The sequence below is a fragment of the Squalius cephalus genome (genome assembly GCF_949319135.1).
Source record: "Squalius cephalus genome assembly, chromosome: 1".
NCBI classification, from domain to species: Eukaryota; Metazoa; Chordata; class Actinopteri; order Cypriniformes; family Leuciscidae; genus Squalius; species Squalius cephalus.
Window position 1 is genome coordinate 35532794 of NC_137122.1, and position 22195 is coordinate 35554988.

Here is a 22195-nt window from a genome sequence, read left to right on the forward strand (position 1 = left end):
TGATAACCAAAGCGTAAGTCGATTTGAGCATTTGGAGTGAACCGCGGATTTGGCTAATTGGGTAAAATATTTAAGCTTTAAACGACATATCAAGTCTGCAACAAACTGAACTGGGATACATGACAAACATGCAGTATGTGCCTACTTACACCAGGTTGTCAGGGACAACGTGAGCGCGTCACTATAGGCCTACGTAAAAGAATCGTATTAACCGGTTCTTTAACGTAATGTTCGAAAGAACCGATTCGCGGAAATGATTCGCACTTCCCATCATTATGACGAGTCCAAAACTTTTTTTTCCTGTTCTCATCTTGCGCCCCCTCCCTGACTGAGAACCCTTACACTAAAGTCGAGGCTGTCCACTGTCTACCCAAACCATAGGACTCCACTCTCACTCTATATCAAATAAAAGAGAGTTTATGTATTATTTCAACCAGATTGTCACAACTTTCCAAATTTCAAGGAATTTGGTTTAATGAAAGTATGCGCGCTCCCGCCAAAACGCAGCATCAGCACCACTATGTCGCGCGCGCGCGCCTCTAGCGAGCGAGTCTATCACCATCCCGGCCGAGAGAGTTAAAGTTGGCCGAAAGGACGGCTAAACGATGCTGTACTGTCCGGTGACGAGGAGAGGATAACATTTGATTTACTAATCTAAAAGCGACTCCGTCTCCCTGAGAGGATGGCTATCAAAATTCTTGCCCCAAGCCTTTTACTCTTTCTCGCTTTTCAACATTGCTCGTCACGTAAGTGAAACTGCAGATGCAAGATGCAATGAAAATACAATGTATAGGCTACTTATTTTCCATATAGATGACTGTTATTCTTCATCAGAACAAGTGCATCAGCAAAGCTATGACATAATGATTCTAATCTCAAAATTGCGATATTTATAAGCTTGCATTGTTTTAAAACAGCGCGAATTTGTTCAATGTTTTTGTTATTCTATATTTAGAGTATTCAGCCTAGAAGGTTTGGGCTGAAAGTAAAGCGCTAATATAGTCTTGATTCTGCACTCGCCACTGTGCCTGTGTGTCTACGGGCTCTTTCTGCATTGCAGTGCTTCCGCGCGCTCACTTGGGCAAGTTTCTGCATGGAAAGGTGCGTCTTGCGCAGGGGACACGCGGGAAGGACACACTCTCCTGCTGTTAAACAGAGACTGCTGAAAGCATCTATTTGCAGATTTAGCCGTGTCTTTAGTGTTTTAAGGGTGAAAAGTTGAGATTGTCGGTGTATTTGAAATGGCGTGGTGAAAAAATCCTATTCCGTGAAGTTGCTTGTGGGAGCAGCCCTATGCGGAGACGGAGGGCGGGCGCATTAACTCACCGAACTCCCAAATTCATATGACGTAGAACACTGCATGCGAATCCTGACGTAAGGTTACCTTTAAGACTGTATTGCAATCTTCAAAACATCAAAATGATGCAAAATATATCCTAACGAAATCACACTGCTCATTCAAGTAAACAAGGTGCTAGAAGAAAGCTTAATCGACTTAAAATAATCTGATTGTGTGCCATGATTTTGTTCTGACAAGTGCATATGAGTCATTCTATAATTCAAGGCACTGTACAAGGTCCACTCATGATGATAACAATGATTTCTTCAGAAAAATATTGTTTTATCTATTAAGGCAAAGCATATAATAATCTCTCACAAATGAAATTGCACAGTTTTGCAGTGTCTCTTTTTGAAGTGAGTGGGTCTCAAATTCAAAATAATGAATAAATAATGAATACAGTCAATATCTATATTAAATTTCGAAAATGTAAATACTTAAATACTGAACAACAGATTTAGGTCCTGTCTGGATATCTCTATTTATATTAATAAGTGTGAGCTCTATTACAAAATAGTATTAATTAGTGATTGTTTGTCAATACAGTGTAATGTTGAAACCATAATAGCACATTGTATCTTGAAACAATGAGGTTTTGTGGAATCCCAAAAGAGGGTTTTTTTCTAGGCTCCCACTTCACTTCAAATTCTTTGACAACAATGAGAGCTGAAGATGTATTGTGTAAAGAAGATAATCCAGTTCTCAGCTCTGAGAAGAGAAATGAGACAGCATGAACACAGCACTCTCGCTTTAAGAATTCATTTAGCATAAATCTTTGGGAAGGAGCGGAAACCTGCATCCAAACTGAAAATGGGTGCTCTGACGATACAGAAAAACTGTTTGAAAATGTCATTTTAGTGAGATTTACGATGCCCTGTCTGTCTGATCCTGTTGAGGAAGGTGTGAAAGATTAAGAGATGATGCTTGTGTGTATGCTTGTCTATGACGTGCTGTGGCGTCTTGGATTGGCTCTGTATTTTAAAGTCCCTTTGAGCTTATCTTTTGTTTCATTCAAAGACAGCCACCTACTGTGCCTGCAGTCCTGATCTAAATAATTTATACCAACGTGACCTTCTATTCTGCATTCGTCCATGCTAAAAATGCTAACCTCCCCCTAGATGACAGTTAAAATCCTAACCAGCCCAAAGAGATTGATCCGACTAGCAGTCTTAGTCTAGACCCAAGTGCATCGCTGCTTCCTCCTATGAAAGATAGCTCACATGATATGCACTCAATTCTCCTTGAGCAGAAGTGCTGTGTCAGCCTGCAGAGACTGGGGGAGTGCCTGTAATTCAACACATGTGTTAGAGAGAGAGAGAGAGAGAGAGAGAGAGAGAGAGAGAGAGAGAGAGAGAGAGAGAGAGAGAGAGAGAGAGAGAGAGAGAGAGAGAGAGAGAGAGTGTTCAAGGTGCTCCTTCATATGTGTCACTGTTCTCCCTTATCTGTGAGTGGAAAGCAGCCAAGGACATTGAAGGCATTGGACAAAAAGAGAGCGAAAAAAGTCAAAGGGGAATGAAATTGAATAGTTTAAAATTGCAACTATTGGGTATTTTGCAAAAATTGGAAATGCTACCTGAATTTCATCTTACTTTTTGGCTATATAAATATCATCAACTGCAACAAATGGCATATTTTTGTGTGTGAGCTCCATATTCTCCTATGTCCTATAGTTTTTTTTTCTCAGAATTGTATGATATAAACTCGCAATTGTGAGAAAAAAAGTCAGAATTGTGAGATAAAATGTCGCAATTATTGCAAATAATATCGCTAACATAGAATTTCTTGTGTCCTTCACAGAGAAGACAATCCCAGAATGCAAAAAATGAAGAAAAGATAATAAACAAAGCAAGATAGGGATAAAATACTGGAAATGATCAATTAAATATAGTTTAGTGTTCACACAATATTTATGTATGCTGTTTTTATGCTTATTAAAGGATTGTGCTGTTAGCTTAGCTACATGCTAACATCTAACACTATTGAAACCAACTGTGAGATGAGTCTCCTGTGCTATTTCACAGTTGAGAATTCAGAATCTGTCACTTATTATAACAGTTATGCCTATGTGGGCTGTGGAAAGCAAGGAAGCTCACTGGTAGGTTTTGGAACAGAACTTTTGAATTTAGATGGACATGTTTTGCACGGACGTATTTGTAAGTCTCTGCGTTCATCTTCATGAGGCTTTCATTGCTTATTCCCAGTTTCCCCTGCAGCTCTTCTGCACTGAGTGCTTTAATAACTGTAATGCTTCTCCTGCAGGGCAGGAACTCCTCTCTGCTCTGCACAGCTGCTAAGAGAACAGAACAGCACAGGGTGAAAATCATTTATCTCAGAGCTGGTGAAGAGAGACAGACAATCTCTGCAGCTTATATTTTACAAAGATAGATGAGGCTGGGTCACATTCAATCGATTCATTTATCTGCCTAATGTGAATCAGAATATTGCACTGCAGCTGTTGCTAACGGGATGATATGGATTTCTAATCTTAGACGAGGGTCATCAACCCTTTTCAGAAAAAGGACCACTTTTGGGCTTTAATGCATAGAAAGACTGAGCATGGACCCTGTGTTGCATGAATCTTCAAGCTTACGCTTATAGTACCATATTCATGTATTTACTTATTATTATGCTTAATTAGCAAATCCATTCAAATACTCATTAATAATGGATTATTAATTAATAAAATGCATTAATAATGGATTCCTAAAGATGTAGGTATATGTACACACACACACACACACACACACACACACACACACACACACACACACACACACACACACACACACACACACACACACACACACACACACCTATACCTGTTCAACTGCTTGTTAATGCAAATATCTAATCACCCAATCACATAGCAGCAACTCAATTCATTTTGGCATGTAGACATGGTCAAGATGATTTACTGGGATTTTCATAGCCTCATAATCTCTAGGGTTTACAGAGAATGGTCAGAAAAGAGAAAATATCCAGTGAGGGGCAAGTTTTGTGGGCAAAAAGGCCTTGCTGATGCCAGAGGTCAGGGGAGAATGGCCAGACTGGTTCAAGCTGATAGAAAAGCAACAGTAACTCAAATAACCACTTACAACCGAGGATACAATGGTAGGGTCAGAATTTGGCGTAAACAACAGGAACGCATGGATCCATCCTGCCTTATATCAATGGTTCAGGCAGCTGGTGGTGGTTCCACACGCACACACACCAACCTCTCCTTTGACTAGCCAAGATCAATTTCGGTCGGCATGTCTTTCACTGAGTGATATCTCAGTGAACAGACGTGCAGTTTCTCCCATGGAATCACCTGTAATCACAGGACATTTCCACCGGTGAATGTGATTTCACTAAGTAGAACATGTTCCTGGATAAACATCCTTGTTGATCCTGCAACAACATTCCAATTAACCAATCAGATTTGAGTGATAGGCTTACAGTTAATGTCAATTTTAGGCTTAAATCAAGGATTAGGGGCTTCTACATTAGTGTTATTCATCCATCATTTCCCTCTGATTTTAGGGATAATTTACGGGTTGAATTAGGTTTATGGGTAGGGATAGGGTTAGTGGACAGGAATGTTGTTCCAGCATCAACAGAATATGTTGATCCAGGAACATGTCTAACTTGGCAAAATCACGACGACCTGTTTCCACCAAAAATACATTTCTTTCAGAAGACTTTCATAATGGAGTTCATGGCTTGATAAATCCAGCTATATATAAGATGACTGAGCAGAGAACTGTGAATCAGATGGGAATTGAAATCACTTGAGAATCAACTAGATGACTCATGCAATATTCTGTTACATTCCTTGCTTTTTCTCTCTCTCTCTCTCTCTCTCTCTCTCTCTCTCTCTCTCTCTCTCTCTCTCTCTCTCTCTCTCTCCTTCAAACGGTTTCCTTTTTCCCCTCTGTTCCCTCACTGGCAGTTGCAGTGGTCAGAATACTAATGACCTCTGTTGTGTTGACCCCTGCAGTCTCTTTGAGGCAGCTACAGGACATGTTAAAGGGATAGTTCACTTTGAAATTAAATTTTGGTATGTTTTAGCTTACCTCAAGGGCATCCACGATGTAGGTGTCTTTGTTTCCGCAGTAGTTTCAATTTTGATATTTTTAGGTCAAACCGTTCTTGTCTGTCAGTCATATAATGCAGGTCTATGGTCACCACCTCAAAGAGCATGCACAGAGTCCAAATTAAACAATTCCCCATCGTAAGTACACATTGATGGCCTAAGACACGAAACGAGCGGTCTGTGTGAGAAAACGAACAGTATTTATATCGTTTTTACCTCTTGTACACTTTCCGGTGCTTGCGTAGACTAAGCCAGAACGCGCGCACACGTCACACACCAGGAAGCGCGCGCGCCCTCAGATCACTTGGACGTGGTTGTGTAGAGGTAAAAATATTATATATATTACCTTACCCCCAAAAGAAAACTCTTTACGTTATAAGATTATAAGGCTTTATTTGGTTTATTTACAGTATGAACCATCCTTTTGAGGACATCCCCAATGTTGTTTTTTTAAGATCTATCAAACTTCTTGGAACAATTTTTAGCAATTTGTTGTTGTCATTGTTGCAATGTAATTGTGATTTCTTTTTTCTTTCTTTTTTTTGCATTTTTTAATTTTCACAATGAACAAAATAACAACTAGAAGGGTGCTACAAATACAGGTCTTCCATTTGTTTCATACATTTGAGTGAGTTACATAAGTCCATTTAAGGCATCATTTTAAGATATAAAGTAAAAATTCAGTGATTTATATCACAGTTGCATATCTCAAACACATATAGGACCTATGAGGCATAGGACCACAATCCTTGCTTGCAAACACTTTTTTCGGTATCACAACAATGCACAAAGTCACTTCCTTAACACCTTCTGTTACAACTCCATTCTATCAATTTTGTCCCTCACAATCTTCAAAAAAAGACCCGAAGGCACTTCAGAATCATCTTCAAAAAGGCACATTCAGTATTTCTGAAATGAACCGGCTGTGTGAAAGTGTGTCAGCTGTAGTTAGAGAGGTGATGTGGATGGGCTGTGAGATGTGATGCCATTTGGGCAGATGGCTTTATTAGAGCTCTGTGAGAGGGTGAGATTGAGGTGGGTTTATCTGACTCTGCCATTTAGATTAGGCTGAAATGTTGCCAGGTCTAATTGAAGCAGGGATTTGTCTAACAGAGGTACTGATGAAATGCCATGGCAAGACTTGCTAAATGGGCCTGATTTATATTGTGCCCCAGATCCACTACGACATACATTTTGTACAGTATATAATATACAACTGTAAGGCTCGTTTCGCACATGATCCGTTCGTATGCTCACTGTGCAAATGAGACTCTAACAACATCAACCCACAAAATGTGCCTGTAGAGCCTGGTTTTGTTTGGTAATGTTTGATAAAGTATAAATGAGGACTAAAGATCTGAACATACTGTAATTTGTAGATTAGATGCATGTTTTAGTGCAGTGTCAAATGTTATTGTTGTTTATTCGGCCTAGTAATAATCTCAGCTAGAACAGCCACAGTAGTCCTTTATGTTGACCAGTGTATGTTCCATTAAATAATATTTACACTTTGGAAAAATGGATATTTGAAATCACAGGTACTTAGAGCACATGATGGGTTTAATTGCATTTGTGGTGGTTCAATGAACTGGATAAACTACAAACTACGAACCGTCCTTTGGATGAGACGTTAAATCGAGGTCCTGACTCTCTGTGGTCATTAAAAATCCCAGGATGTTCTTCGGAAAAAGAGTAGGGATGTAACCCCAGCATCCTGACCAAATTTGCCCATTGGCCTCTGTCCATCGTGGCCTCCTAATCATCCCCATATACTGATTGGCTTCATCACTGTCTCCTCTCCACCAGTAAGCTGGTGTGTGGTGGGCGTTCTGGCGCAATATGGCTGCCGTCGCATCATCCAGGTGTAAAGCGCTTTGAGTACCTAGAAAAGCGCTATATAAATGTAACAAATTATTATTATTATTATACTGTTTGTGTATATCATATACCAGTTAAAGGTACACTATGTAACTTTTTTTTCCAAAAGTTATACAATGAAAGAGTTCATCATAAATCCGTCTTCCAAACCATGTTTTTGTCATATCCTGAATCACGACAGTATACGCCTGTTATAAGTGTTTATATTTTGGCTATGTTAGACAGCCGCTGAGAAATAGCCCAGTCATATACATAAACAAGGAGAAGAATAGCTCTGGTTACAATGCTCTTCCGCAAGACGCATATACAGTCGTTTTGTTTATTAACCGCTAAAGCCCAAAAGTTACATATATACCTTTAAAGCACAATTTATCATTTTAAGAGCTGCAATTTTGGTTGGAAATATTACACATAATAACAGTAACTAAAAGTATTTATATCAGATAATGTATGTACATAACGTTTCCCATGAATTGACAGTTTCATTGTGTTATCCTATTTTCAATAAACTGCAAAATAAAATAAAAAATAAAAAAGTCATCTTGCTTTTATGAAAATGTCATTGAATATTCTCTATAATTCTCTTTTTCTTTCTCTCTGTTCAGGTCCATGCTTAGATCCGCTGATTTCTCCTCTCTATGCATCCTCTTTCCATGCTTCTTCCAGATATAACTTTTTTTACTCTGCACACTTTGCCAAACTGTATGGTAAGTGACTTGGCCACAAGAGCTATGGGTTGCACTTTGCATTTTGAATAGGTCTCTGGCTGAGAATGCTAATGAGAAACAATATCGACCTCCTATTCCCATTTTTGATTTAGCCAATACATTTGCCCTTTTGAAGCAAAACATTTCAATAAAAATATGAGAAATAATATGTAAAAGTCACAAGATTACTTTGTTCCATTGAAACGCAATTCCATTCCATTGTTCCATTGAAATGCTGCACTTTTGTTAAATTTTTTATATGGTTCATTATAGTGCATATTGTCCTCTAGTGTTAAATTAGGCTATCAAAATGATTTATTATATTTTATATCCATTAGAAGATTCAGGAACATAACTGTGGTGGAGAAACAATCACATTGAACCAAATGTTCAATTCAATTCAATTCAATTCAATTCAATTTTATTTTATTTTGTTTTATACTTTTTCAGGTTATTTTACCTTGGTGGAGAAAACATAAATTTATATATAAATAAATAAATAATCACACAAGCCATGTTCTTTAAAAAAATATCACAAATCTTTTAGAAGTGTCTCTTAATTTTCCATTTTTAATAATGTAGATTATTTGGATTTTTATGACAATATCTGTCATTTTACTTATGGCCAAAATAAGTAGGACTGTTGGCTAGCCCATGACAATAAATCTGAAGCACTAAATGTCTACATGCATGTATTTTCTCAGCTGATTTTCAAATGTGTGTGTGCTGATGTAGGGAGCAGTGGCTGGTCTCCGTCCCCTCGGGACAGGCAGCCATGGATGCAGATTGACCTGGGGAGGAAGTATCGTATCATGGCCATTGCTACTCAGGGTACCTTCAACTCTTATGACTGGATCACCAAATACATGCTGCTGTACGGGGATCGATTCGACGCATGGACTCCATATGTCATGACAGGAGGCAATATGGTAAAAATGATCTATGTTTTATTAGTGTTTGGAAAGTATAATTTGTGTTGATCAAGTCCTGATGTTTTGAAGTAGAGGTTCAGGACAGGCATCTTTTTTTATCTTATTTGACCGTGAACATGACTCATTCAATCAGAATTTGAGTTCAACCTTTTATAAATACATTGTTGATGTATGATTAGTTGTAGGTGAGAGAAGTTGTTGATTTGTTAAATGGTGTGGAACATTCATAGAACCTTTAATATCAGATTTAATATCAGATTTTTGTGTCTCTCAGACGTTGCCTGGCAACTGGAATTACTACCAGGTGAAGAGGAACGTCTTTCATTATGCGATCACTGCCAAACATCTGCGCATCTATCCCATGGGCTGGAATACTGAGAACGGAGGCAAAATCGGCCTTCGAGTAGAGCTCTACGGCTGTCCTTACGGTAAACGGCGCATGTCTGGACTGAGGCACTGCCAACTGTTTGTGTTTTATCAGCAGCCAAAAACTTTAGCATATCATGATACGGAAAATCTCCTCAGTGCCTTGTAATGTTAACCGGTCCTTTGAGTTGCACTGCAGTAAAATCTGTTTTTAATCAGTATTTTGATCTTGTTTTCCAGTAAATATATCTCATAAGTTGTTTTCAGAGAAATAAAAAAATGAGGTTTATGGTTACAACAAGGAACATTTTTACCTCTAAATGAAATAGTAATTAGACTTAATATATATATATTTTCTTCTCAAGTGCTTTGTATCTTGTTACAAGGATTTTTGATTTAAAATGTAGTTTTGCAGTTTGCCATGCAGTGTATCATTCAAGTTTTTGCATTGCAAAAAATACCAATACTTTTTCCAGGTACAACACATACTGCCTTTAAAACGTATGTGTAAATTCAATGAACAATGTGAACTCCTTGATGATCTGGGCATCAGCGTAGGCCAAGGTCATTGATTTCGTGGCTAGAAAGAAAACAGATAGACAAAGTGGCATGTCTGTGTTGTTTGGTTTAGCATGTAATATAATCTTGTAATATAGTTTTTAACAATCCTCTCCATACTCTTGACCTTTGACCCTAACAGATTCATATGTGATGCAGTTTGAGGCGGATGACATGGTGGCATACTCCTTCCCACGGGGCAGGATGAGGACACTTCAGGACCACTACGCTTTGAATTTTAAGACGTTGGAGAAGGATGGTATTCTCCTGCACAGTGAGGGTCTGCAGGGAGACTCTGTCACTCTGGAACTAAAGACTGGACGCCTCTACTTTCATATCAGCCTGGGTAAACTATCTATCTATCTGTCTATCTGTCTGTCTGTCTGTCTAACCTTCTATCTATAATCATGAGGACATGTTTGCATTATCTATTTAAGGGAGCAGCACAGTCCATAACACCAATGGGATGACCACAATGATGCTGGGAAACCTACTGGACACCCAGCACTGGCATTACGTCACCATCAAGCGTTACGGGCGAGAGGTTAACTTCACCTTGGATGGCCAGACTGAGACTGCTGTCCTCAACGGAGAGTTCAAGTACCTTGATCTGGACAAACAGGTGACATGCTAGATCAAACGCATGAACTATAAACGCACACTGTATCACACTTCAGTGATAAATTACATATGACTCACATTTGTTCTGAACAAATGAAGAACACAAAAATAATTGGTGCCTCTCTTAAAAGTGAAGGGTGTAATTTCTGTGCCATTAGGATCACCAAATGGAGTAAAATAATTACCGTTTTCAAGCAGGTATCACAAACACTACTCCTGTCTGCCATTGGTCAGTCAATAATATAGTGCCGCCCCAAACTCATGCCATTGGTGAATGTTCCCTGCAATCTGATCATAACAATTATCCATTTCTCTTTAGATGTATATTGGCGGTGTGATTGAGAAAGACACACCCCACCTGCCTGGTAAGGTGAACTTCCGTGGCTGCATGGAGAACGTCTTTATCAATGGAATCAATATCATCTACATGACACAATACCAGGAGCCTGAAATTCGACTAGCTCCTAAAAAGGTATGTAGAGTTTTGCAAGAGTGTAGTGTGGGGTGAATTAATATGACACTTATAATCACTTATGAAATCACATTTGGATGTTCATTGTATTGCAAAATATTTGAGATATTATTTGTATATTTCAGAAAAAGATGCATTATACCTGCCGTGACCTCCTGTGGAAGCCCATGACCTTTGCAGGACCCAACAACTACCTGCAGCTGCCCGGGTTTTTCCGGAAGAACCGTCTGGCGGTAAAGTTTAAGTTCCGCTCATGGGACTACACAGGGCTACTGATGTTCACCAGGTTTGCAGATGATTTGGGCTCTCTGGAGCTTGGCCTCAGTGAAGGACAGGTCAACGTCACTCTCATGCAGCCTGGAAACAAGAGATTACGCTTTGCTGCAGGTATGGCATGATTGTGTCCATAACATTAGTTATGACATTTTGAACTCTTTTTCTGTAAGAGAGGACTGAATGGAACAACTATAGACCAAGAGTTTAGCAGGACCAAAACTGGTCCAGTCTAAGATTATATACAGTAAATATTTGACTTTTTTTGTGTGTTTAAGGGTACCGTCTCAATGACGGCTTCTGGCACACAGTAGACCTGACCGCCAAAGACAACTTACTAACTATCACTATAGATGAAGATGAAAGCTCACCACTGAAGATCACCAACCCCTTCACGGTTCGTACAGGAGATCGCTACTTCTTCGGGGGTAAGTAACAGATCACAGAATATGAGGAGAAGTAGTCTGTTATGTTTAAGTGCCTCATGACTAAAACCGAGTGCCACTCTTCTCTAAAACTGCCACACAAAAAAGTCTGTAAATCAGTGTTAATGTAAACAAGAATGCTTTACAATACAATGCATGTTGTTTATCTATTATTCATACATTTATGGCACATCTCATGCCATAAATGCTGATTTAATGTTCATAAACTATGCTAAATGAGATATATTTAGTGCCTTATAGTTGTATAGCAGATAATTAGAGGAATATTTAATATCTGCTGTGTTGCAGGTTGTCCTAAGACCAATAACACGGCTCGCTGTGTGACCAAGCTGTCTCGCTTCCACGGCTGCATGCAGCAGATCTTTATAGATGATGAGCCAGTGGATATAGATGTCATGCTGCAGAGGAAATGGGGCAGATACGCCGAAATCCTGCTGGGCACCTGCGGTATCACTGATAGGTGTGTGTGTGTGCAACTCATTGAGTTTGTGTGTGTGGGTTTTTGCCAACACTGAAGGACTAAATGTCCTCACAATGATAGTATCCAAGCAAACAGTCTTTATCAGGAAAACTGCTTAATAAACTGAAAATGATTAAAAGTCTTGAAAATGAAAATGAAAATGTGAAAGGAGATAAAACATATGAGCTCAGCTTTATAAAAAGAATAAAAGTCAACGGAAAGTTACCACCATGATATATAAACTAACGTGTGTGTGAGATACAAGTGTAGTGTTCATTTATTACCTTAAAGTCTAATGTCATAGTCTGTAATCAGGACGAACAAAAAATTGGAAAAATGCACTGCAGATTTTTGTCTTGTTTTCCAGTAAAAATATTATTATCAATAATATAATATAAATATATAATCATATAAAGCTCATGAAGGAGAAACAAAGCCTCGCAAAGGAGAAACAAAGACATGCCCAAGAATGTAATATCTTGAGACATGCATTATTAAAGTGTCAGCCTTCTCTTCTTTTTTTTTTCAGGTGCTCTCCAAACCCATGTGAACATGAAGGGAGGTGTATACAGTCCTGGAATGACTTCTTGTGTGTGTGTAACAACACTGGCTACAAGGGGGAGGTTTGTCATAACTGTAAGTGTCTTTCACTGAGGAGATTCCTCTATATTGACTTTTTGTTGGTGAAATATGAGAATCACTCTATTTTAAGTCTCTCTCTCTGTCTCTCTCTCCCTCCATCCCAGCCGTCTACAGGGAGTCATGCGAGGCCTACAGACTGAATGGGAAGTACTGGTCAGGCAACTACACTATAGATCCAGATCTGAGCGGACCACTGAAACCTTTCACGGTCTACTGCAATATGTGTATGTATGAAGTGGAAGAGATTGACATGTTGAAATCAATTTCGAAGGGTTTTACATGATTTTGGTGAGTTAAGATTGATCACGTCACATTTTAGTGCAAAAATCATGGACCGTCATCGAGCACAACCGCATGAAAAGCACCAAGGTGAGCGGCTCCACTGTGGATCAACCGTATATTGGGGACGTCCAGTATGTAAACGCATCCTGGGATGAAGTCACTGCCCTAGCAAACACCTCCTTATACTGCGAACAGTGGATTGAGTTCTCATGCTACAAGGCACGCCTCCTCAATACTCCGCGTAAGTTAGCTTTCACAATGATGTGTGGAACTTAGTACGTTGAATATTCTTGGTCATTTAATGCATGAATGAAGTTAAAGGGATAGTTCACCCAAAAATTTTAATTTTGTCATCATTTATTTACCTTCATGTTCTTCCAAACCTGAATGACTGTATGACTTTAACTCAAAATGTTAATTTTTAAAGACATGAGGCAATCCGCAATGACCAAATTCATTGACAAATCCTACTTTGAGTTGGATCTTTTCAATGAATCGGTTGATTCAGTTCACAAAACTGGTCTGAATGATTTGATCACAAATCAAACCAGGTCTTGATTTCAACTAATCAAAGATAGTCACAGCAGTTAACGGCTCATTATAGGTACAGCAGATGGTAGAGTATTTGAGTTAGTAATGACTTATGCTTTGAGAAGACAGGGAATAAAATCCTTTTATTATCCATTATGATGTTTTTTTTTTTTTGGTGCTTGATGTCCCCAATTCTCATTCACTTTCATTATATAAAAAATGTGGAAAGGTGTTCTTCAAAAATTCACAGAAGAAAGAAGTGAATTTTCATTTTTGAGTGAACAATCCCTTCAAATAATTGAACCTATTTGAATGTTCTTTTACTGTGTGGTATATATCTGCAGCCATCACTGTGTATCTGAATTGTATAGCATAGGGGAAAAAAACGTGTGTAAAGGAACCTCAGCTGTGAGTTTTTAAATGGCTGTTGAAGCATTGATCTCAGATATGGATTCAGTTCACTAGAAGAGTCTGACTAGTCTGACTCAGCTGAACTGCCCAGAGCTTGAGTATAATTAGTGTCAAATGTCCTTCTCAGCCTTTTTCTCTGCTGAGTAACACTTATGGGAATCTTTTCTAGGAGTATTTTTGCAAAGCTATAGTAAGGCCCAGTCATTATGGCACCCTACTTTGTTGACCCCAATGAGACTGGCTTGTCTACATTACCAGTAGTTTGCCACTGCACCCCATTGAGTCTTTCTTTGATTTTACTTATTATTGTTAACAGATGGAAGGCCTTACACTTACTGGATTGGTCGGCATAATGAGAGTCATGAATACTGGGGAGGAGCTTTTCCTGAAAGTGGAAAATGTGGATGTGCTGTCAATCAAACCTGCACCGACTCCAAGTACTGGTGCAACTGTGACGCCGACTACCGCCAATGGTGAGACTGAGATGAAAAAGAATGAATAAATAAAAACTATTTTATGTCATCTAAATATACCTTTTAAACTTTGTCTGAATGATAGTGTTTGATGTTATTAAAGACAGAAAAATATATAAATACATACAAAGCAAATGGCAGACACTTAAATATGAACTCGGGACAAAAACTGGGTATATATACACTGCTGTTCAAAAGTTTGGGTTTTTTTGGGAAATTTTATTCAGGTGAGTTTTGTAATTTATATAATAAATTATTCAGTGAGAATGCATTGATCAAGATAGAAAAGCCATTTGTAATGTTAAAAATGTTTACTATTTAAAAAAATGCTGTTCTTTTCAACACTGATAATAGTAAGACATTTTTATTCCTGAGCACCAAATCATCATATTAGAATGATTTCTGAAGGATCATGTGACACTGAAGACTAGAGTAATGATGCTGAAAATTCAGCTTTGACATTTTATAATATAGGCTACAGTAATAGAAAACAGTCATTTTAATCTTTTTAATCTTATTTCACACTTCACTCTTCACATTTACTAGGCACTCAGATAAAGGCTACCTGTCGTTCCGTGATCATCTGCCTGTCAGGAGGATTGTCATAGGGGACACTAACCGCACCAGTTCAGAAGTTCGCTACAGTGTTGGCGCGCTGTACTGCCATGGAGACAGTGAGTAATGAACATTACAAAGATACAATGGAGGAAAAGTTTTTCTTATATGATAAGAAGATCCTTCCTGACATGTACGTAAAGGGAAATATACAGTCTTTTGGTTTATTATAACAAAATAAACACAAAGCAGAGCGGCCTTTGACCCTGACAGGGTTTATTTTGATGGCTGACTGTACATTTTCCTCCATAATACACATATTTACTTTTACCATATAATGTTATTGTTATTTGTTCATGAGAAATCCTTCTCTTAGGGAGTATCTGGAACACCATAGCTTTCACCAAGCCCACCTATCTGACGTTCCCCACCTTCAAGCCCGGCACCAGTGCCGACATTACATTCCACTTCAGGACCTACCGCACTTACGGAGTGTTTGTAGAGAGCTCAGATGACCACCTCCGTAATTTCTTGCGAATTGAACTCAATTGTGAGTGTCGTTTCCATGGCAGTGGCATTGAGAATACCATTGTAAATCTTAAAAATATATGCCATATATATATTGATTCTGATACCTCCTTCATCAGTTTCTCCTTAAATTTTCACAGCTACAACTGAGGTGGTATTTATTTTCATGGTGGGTGATGGAATTAGAAACGTCACCCTCCGCTCACCTAAACCTCTCAATGATAATGAATGGCACTATGTAGAAGCTGAAATCAATGTAAAAATGGCTCGGCTCAAAGTTGATTTCCTTCCTCCGGCCTTACACAAGTTCCCAGGCCAGACCTACATCACAATGAAGTTTACACAACCCCTGCTCGTAGGTAAGAATCATAGAGCTGGAGTTTCAAGCAGAGATAATATGAAAACATTGCTTCAAGCAGTTGATACAAAAACATACCATGCATCTGAATTCAGGTGCGGCCAATCACACCTTAAGGCCTTTCCTGGGTTGTCTGCGTGGGCTGAGGATGAACGGGGTGCCTGTGGATTTGGAGGGGAAGGTTGACGAGAGAGCTGGGATACGTAGGAACTGCACTGGAGCATGTCTGAATGCCTCTATACCGTGTCGAAACGGAGGCCAGTGCATTGATGGATTCGCTTCATACGTCTGTGACTGCAATAACACAGCCTTCGATGGCTATTACTGTCATTTAGGTGAGTTAACACACATTTGCATATGCATGTGCTCCCTCACACTCACACTGACTCAAATTGACATGGTGCAATACAGACTACAGCTGTTTCCTAATAAACATATGCAAAATGAAAGTGATATATTTTCATCTTTAGCTGGGGAAAGACTAATTATTACAAACGCATTTTATTTTTATGAGACTTAGGAGATTTAAAAGATTAAAACAGATTCTAGTTAAGGATAATAAATGGGAGTAACAAATAAACTGATGCCTCTGAGAACCTGTTAAAGTGAGAGTCACTGCCTGAGAAGAGAGTGACAGACTTTGGCTTTAGTTTCCACTTTCAAGCCTCTAAATCCAGAGCTGATTTAGACTAAAAGGGATTTGTCTGATCTGTGAATTAAACTGCTCTTTTTTGATGATCTGTGTGAGAATATTTAAAACTTTGGCATAGAGCTGAATTGTGTTTTACAACAAACCTATATCTATACACCTAATATACTCACCAGCAGGATTCATAAAAAAATAAAGTCATGTTTATTTGGCAAATGAATGAATGAATGAATGAATGAAGGAAACTGGTTGAGTAAATGATTCAATGACTTTTTGCTGAAGAACGATTGAGTCTGAATCGATTGAATGAATCGTTTAAATGACTCACTCATAAAACATAAAAAATTGTAACCTGCAGAAAGAAGTACTGTAAAATCCCCACAGCTAAAGCCGGGTGTGCAAATTATAATAGTCCTTTACAATTGTTGCCTGTCAGACTGTACGAACATGATCATCGCTGTAAGCCACGTCACACTGTAAGATCTCTTGTCATAAATGCCACTCAGACTGTACGTCAGTCAAGATGCGTTAAAAACGGACCCACACAAGAAAACTTGTCCAGAGTTTTACATCATCCATCAGTTCGGTGACAGTGAGCTGCATTACACGCAGGATTGAAATGGTGGCTACAAAGAAATCTCTAACGTTCATTTTGGTCATGGCTTGTCTTGAAAAACTAAGACAATTTGACGGTCGTCATAGGAGAAGTCACACTGCAGGACTGTGAGTCAAATCGTCGGTGGTAAAAATTTGATTGCAACGGTCATTAATTGGCTGTCGGTGAACATGCCAAACTAACGATCAAAGATTTCCGATTTTAGCCAAGGATAAGCGGAATCTGTTAGGATTTGCAAATATTGTCTCAGACGGCCAAATCGTGGCCAAAATCACACAGTGTGCACCTCGCTTAATGCAAAGACTAATAGTCTGACAAGTAAAACAGTAAAAAGTCCCAGGGCTGTTGAACTAGAATGGGTTTGACCAATCAGATTCGAGGACTGGATTTTTTAGATTTAAGAAATATGGATATAAATGTGCAATTGCATACATTATTTAGTTTTACTCTTGTGTTATTTTTTTCTTAAAAAGTAACTGAAACACCAAAAATATTATATTAATTGCTATTTGAATTGTTTGACTGCCCTAATGTTACAATTTAAAGACCAAATAATAATATCCTTATTAATATTATAAACTGTTACAGTTCTACGTATGATGGATTGCCAATGATAAGACTATTCAAGTCTTATGATGTTTTATAAAGATTTGTCCATCATGTCTATTCGATTTTTATTTTTAAATGTTAAATCAGCATGTGTGAGGGGTACCCATAAACAAGAATATGATCTCTGCTTGTGTCACATCCTTTTAGATATCGGGGCGTTCTTTGATGTTGGAGCGTGGCTGCGGTATGACATCCGCAAAGAGCCTATTTCCTTTGACGCATGGTGGGCGAACTTCTGGATAGAGCCTCATTGGCACAACTTCACCCTCGGCTACAACACGACAACTGATGACATAGAGTTCAGCTTCAGCACTTTACAGGCTCCAGCTGTGCTCCTTTATATCAGCTCCTTCGGCAATGATTACATCGCCGTCCTGCTCAAGAAAGATGGTAAACACACACACACACACACACACACACACACACACACACAATCACACCAGAGCATACAAAACATTAGCTTTAGCACTGATGTCACTTCCTTTGCAGGCACTCTGTCACTGAGATATCGGCTTGGTATAATAAGCTACAAATTTAAGTTGACTGACAGAAACATGGCCGATGGCTTTCCTCATTTTGTCAACATCACCCGACACAACTACACAGTATGGACACAGGTAGGAAACTAGATCTGACATGTTTTTCACTGTTATTAGCATACCCAAAGCACACTGTTTGTATATGGATTTGTACCTGGATCTAGGTGGACTACATGGATCCGTGGATTGAGAAGTTAATACCAGGAGAGATTCCCAGATTTGACTCACCAAAGTCTATATTCTTGGGTAGAGTCATGGGTAAGACAAGCATTTTTATCTTGAAGGTATTATGTAACTTTTGGCCCTGTAGCTGTTAGAAAACAAAACTGCCATTTTGTTGCTCCGTGTCAACCTTTCTAACAACTAACATATACCACACCATTCACGCGTCAAAGCCAGAGTAGCTTCTCTCTATTTACTGTTTACAACTGTAGTGTCAAAGCACTATATAAATAAAGGTGACTTGACTTTACGGATATGATGATATATATATATATATATATATATATATATATATATATATATATATATATAGGTATCAGGTATAAAATATAAACACTTAGCTTACCATAGTGAATTAGGGTAAGACAAATACACGTTTTGGAAGAAGGATTGATCATGTATTGTCAATTTTGTAGAAATAAATGTTACATGGTGTACCTTTAACTTGTTGCATGTGAATGAAAAGTTGCATTTACTAGATGAACAGTGCATTGATTTGTTTTCTGCTCTTCTTCGTAGAGGTGGGAGGTGTAGACTACGAAATTCAGAGGCACAACAGTCCAGGTTTTATGGGCTGTATATCAGGGGTCCGCTATAATATCTTTGCCCCACTGAAGGCCTACTTCCGACCCAATGTAACCAATCCACCGGTTACGACTCAAGGCTATGTGGTGGAGTCTAACTGTGGGGCGTTTCCCCCCGTCTTAGGATATGTTCCTTGGGAGGATGACCCCTGGTTCACTGGCCTGTGTAAGACTACATATTCTGACATTCACATGAATGCCTAACATACACTATACTATTCATGTTTGTGGTCAGTAAGATTTTTTTTTTGGGGGATTCAGCTAGGATGCATTAAATTGATCAAAAGGAACAATAAAGCCATTTATATTTTTAGAAAATAATTATTTCAAAGAAGTGCTGTTCCTTTAAACGTTCGAGTCATCAAAGAATCCTGTCAGAAATGTATTATGGTTTTCAAAACTGCTGAAAATTCAGCTTTGCCATCACAGGAATACATTACATTTTAAAATATATTCAAATAGAAAACAGTTCTACTGATAAAATTCTGTTCATATTTCATAATATTACTGTATTTTGATCAAATAAATGTTGCCTTGGTGAGCATAAGAGATTTATTTAAAAAACGTTTTAATGGTAGTGATTGAACTGTGATTGAATGTTGTTTTTAACCCTCAAGTAATGTATTTCTCTCTTTTTTTTTAGTCTTTTATTACATTCATGATGATGTCACCCCACCTTGGATGACATGTAAGTTTACAGTCACAAATAATATTTAGCGCTATTTCCCAAACACCTCTTATACCTGATGCTTCCTGTCACATTTCCACCATCCTCTCAATAAAAGTGACAAAAAAACTTTTTTTTGTTCGATGTAAGTACAATTCTATATTCTGTTCTCCTTGTTTTGTTTTGTTTTTGTCTTTTACTCCATTTCATCCAGAACTGCAATTTTTGCTGATCTTCTCTGTTTGGGAAGCTAAAATCCTCTTAATTTGCAGAACACAGGATTAGCGAACATTCATGGGAATATAAGCTTCTGCATAAAGCCGAGCTTCTGCAAATGACTGAAACTTGGTATCATCAGTGATAAAACGATAATATACTGTATAAATGAAGGTGTAATAAGCTTCAGATCTCTACAAATGACCATATTCTGGACAATATGCTACTGTTACTGTTAATTTTTTGCTGTAAATGTTACAGAACCTCTTTTATAATACTAACAAGATCATTTTGAGATTAAAGACCCATCAGAACAATGCAACAAGACCATTTTTCAAATTGAACACTTCAATTTTCATAAAAAGTTTTATCAGTATCCTCGCTCTTTTTTTTCAGTCACCCTTTGTTGCTTAACTCAAATCCTCTTCTTCTCTAACTGTCTGATTGTCATCTCTTTTCCAGGACAAACAAGACTTGTCCCCCCCCCCCCCCCCCCACCCCACACACACACACACACACACACACACGCACTTAATCCTCTTTGCCAGCGGGTCCAGATCTCACAGAAAAATAGAAATAGAAGAAAAAATAGAAGAATCTTCATGCAGCTCTTTTCCATAATAACAACCATGTCACTGTGACTAGAACAATCACACACAAAAAATAAGTAATATATGAATTGAGTTGCATTAAAATTCTCCATTTATGTTTCACAGAAAAGCATATATATAGTATTTTAGTTTTTGGGTGAACTATCCCTTTAAAGCTTGTGAGTACAGCATGTGGGCTGACAGTCAGCAGTCTCTCCTGTGAATTCTGCAACATGATACAAATTATGTTTAATCCATCATTTGCAGACAGCTCAGCTAGGGCACCATAAGAGTATTAAGCTTAATGCTAACGACTGCTCTCTCTCTCTCTCTCTCTGTGTGTGCGCGTGTGTGTTTCTCCACAGTAATCGTGACCGTGTCTCTGATGTTGCTCTTCCTGATCCTGTACGGCCTCTACATTTACCTGTACAGGTATAAAGGCAGTTACCACACGAATGAACCGAAGCAGCTCGAGTCGCCCAGCTCCGCTCGGCCCCTCACTGATACTCTGCGCAAGGATAGAAAGAACATGCCGGAAATACAGGAGGAAAGTCCCAATGAATAACTCACAACTACAGACTGAGGGATGTCTGGAAGAAAAAAGAGAAGCACTGGTGATTATGAGGGAGGTAAAATGGCGGAGACTGATGAATGAGTTGCAAATGTGATTTTTTTTTTTATGTATCTTTCGCCTTTATGGTAATGTTACTGTATATTTATTTTTCTGTCCCATTATTTTTACAGTGTAATCTGATATTTGGTGCTTTTGGCAGGGTTCAAAATAAGCAGGCTAGAGTCAATTTACCATCTGATCAATGAGCTTTGGCAGTGCAGGCCGACTGAAGTGCCTCAGCAACTTTACAGGAAACTTTCAAAGACTGATCCAGGGTTCCCACGGTTACAGAGACTTGGAAATATCAGGGAATTTTAGAATTGTGATTTCCAGGCCTATAAAAAAAAAGTATTGGAAATGAATACAATCATGTAAATTTGTGTTGAAAATTAATATTCTTTATAATTATGCCCATCAGTATTTCATTGGTTATAAATTCGCTTTTTTTGCATGCAATCTCGATAATATTATTTTTTACAAAATGCATATTTTTAAAAATCAAGAATGACTGGAAAAGTCATGAAAATGAAAAAAAAAAAAAAAAACCTGTATACCCAATGTAAATCTGTATAGTTATGCCAATTTCACACAGTTTTATTGGTTAGAAAATTCACTTTTTGTGAGTGCGATATCAAAAAAAAGTTATGGAAATTTCTGTAGTCATTATAAATCTTTCTAGCTGTGTCCATCTCAAAAATATTTTATTGGTTGAAAATTCACTTTTCAATGATTTAAAAATAAATAATACAACTAAAATAAATAATATAATAAAAAAATCTGTATTATAATATCATAAATGACTGGAAAAATGTAACATGCATTCGTCTAATGATGTGGGAGCCCTGTATATTCTATGTGAAATCTTTTTGGCTCATTATTGTGTACTGGCAAAAGTAGTGTAGATTTAAGTGTTTCATAGTCATGCTGTTGTGTTAATGAGATAATCTGCACAAAATACACAACAACCTTCAGAGTACAAAGTT

At 38.1% G+C, this 22195-nt stretch overlaps 1 protein-coding gene across 1 annotated transcript; it reads left to right on the forward strand.

The window, feature by feature from the left end:
* Nucleotides 1-340: 340 nt before the first annotated feature.
* Nucleotides 341-21945, forward strand: cntnap1 (contactin associated protein 1). The gene is made up of 24 exons (XM_079873081.1): nucleotides 341-746; nucleotides 7898-7999; nucleotides 8735-8928; nucleotides 9206-9359; nucleotides 9998-10201; nucleotides 10293-10477; nucleotides 10796-10948; nucleotides 11074-11335; nucleotides 11500-11649; nucleotides 11956-12127; nucleotides 12657-12763; nucleotides 12874-12993; nucleotides 13089-13292; nucleotides 14310-14466; nucleotides 15013-15140; nucleotides 15398-15571; nucleotides 15690-15908; nucleotides 16003-16242; nucleotides 17929-18171; nucleotides 18271-18398; nucleotides 18485-18578; nucleotides 19062-19292; nucleotides 19770-19814; nucleotides 20965-21945. Exons 1-24 carry the CDS (start codon nucleotides 683-685, stop codon nucleotides 21162-21164), a joined length of 3930 nt encoding a protein of 1309 aa, XP_079729207.1. The 5' UTR covers nucleotides 341-682; the 3' UTR covers nucleotides 21165-21945.
* The last annotated feature ends 250 nt before the right edge of the window (nucleotides 21946-22195 follow it).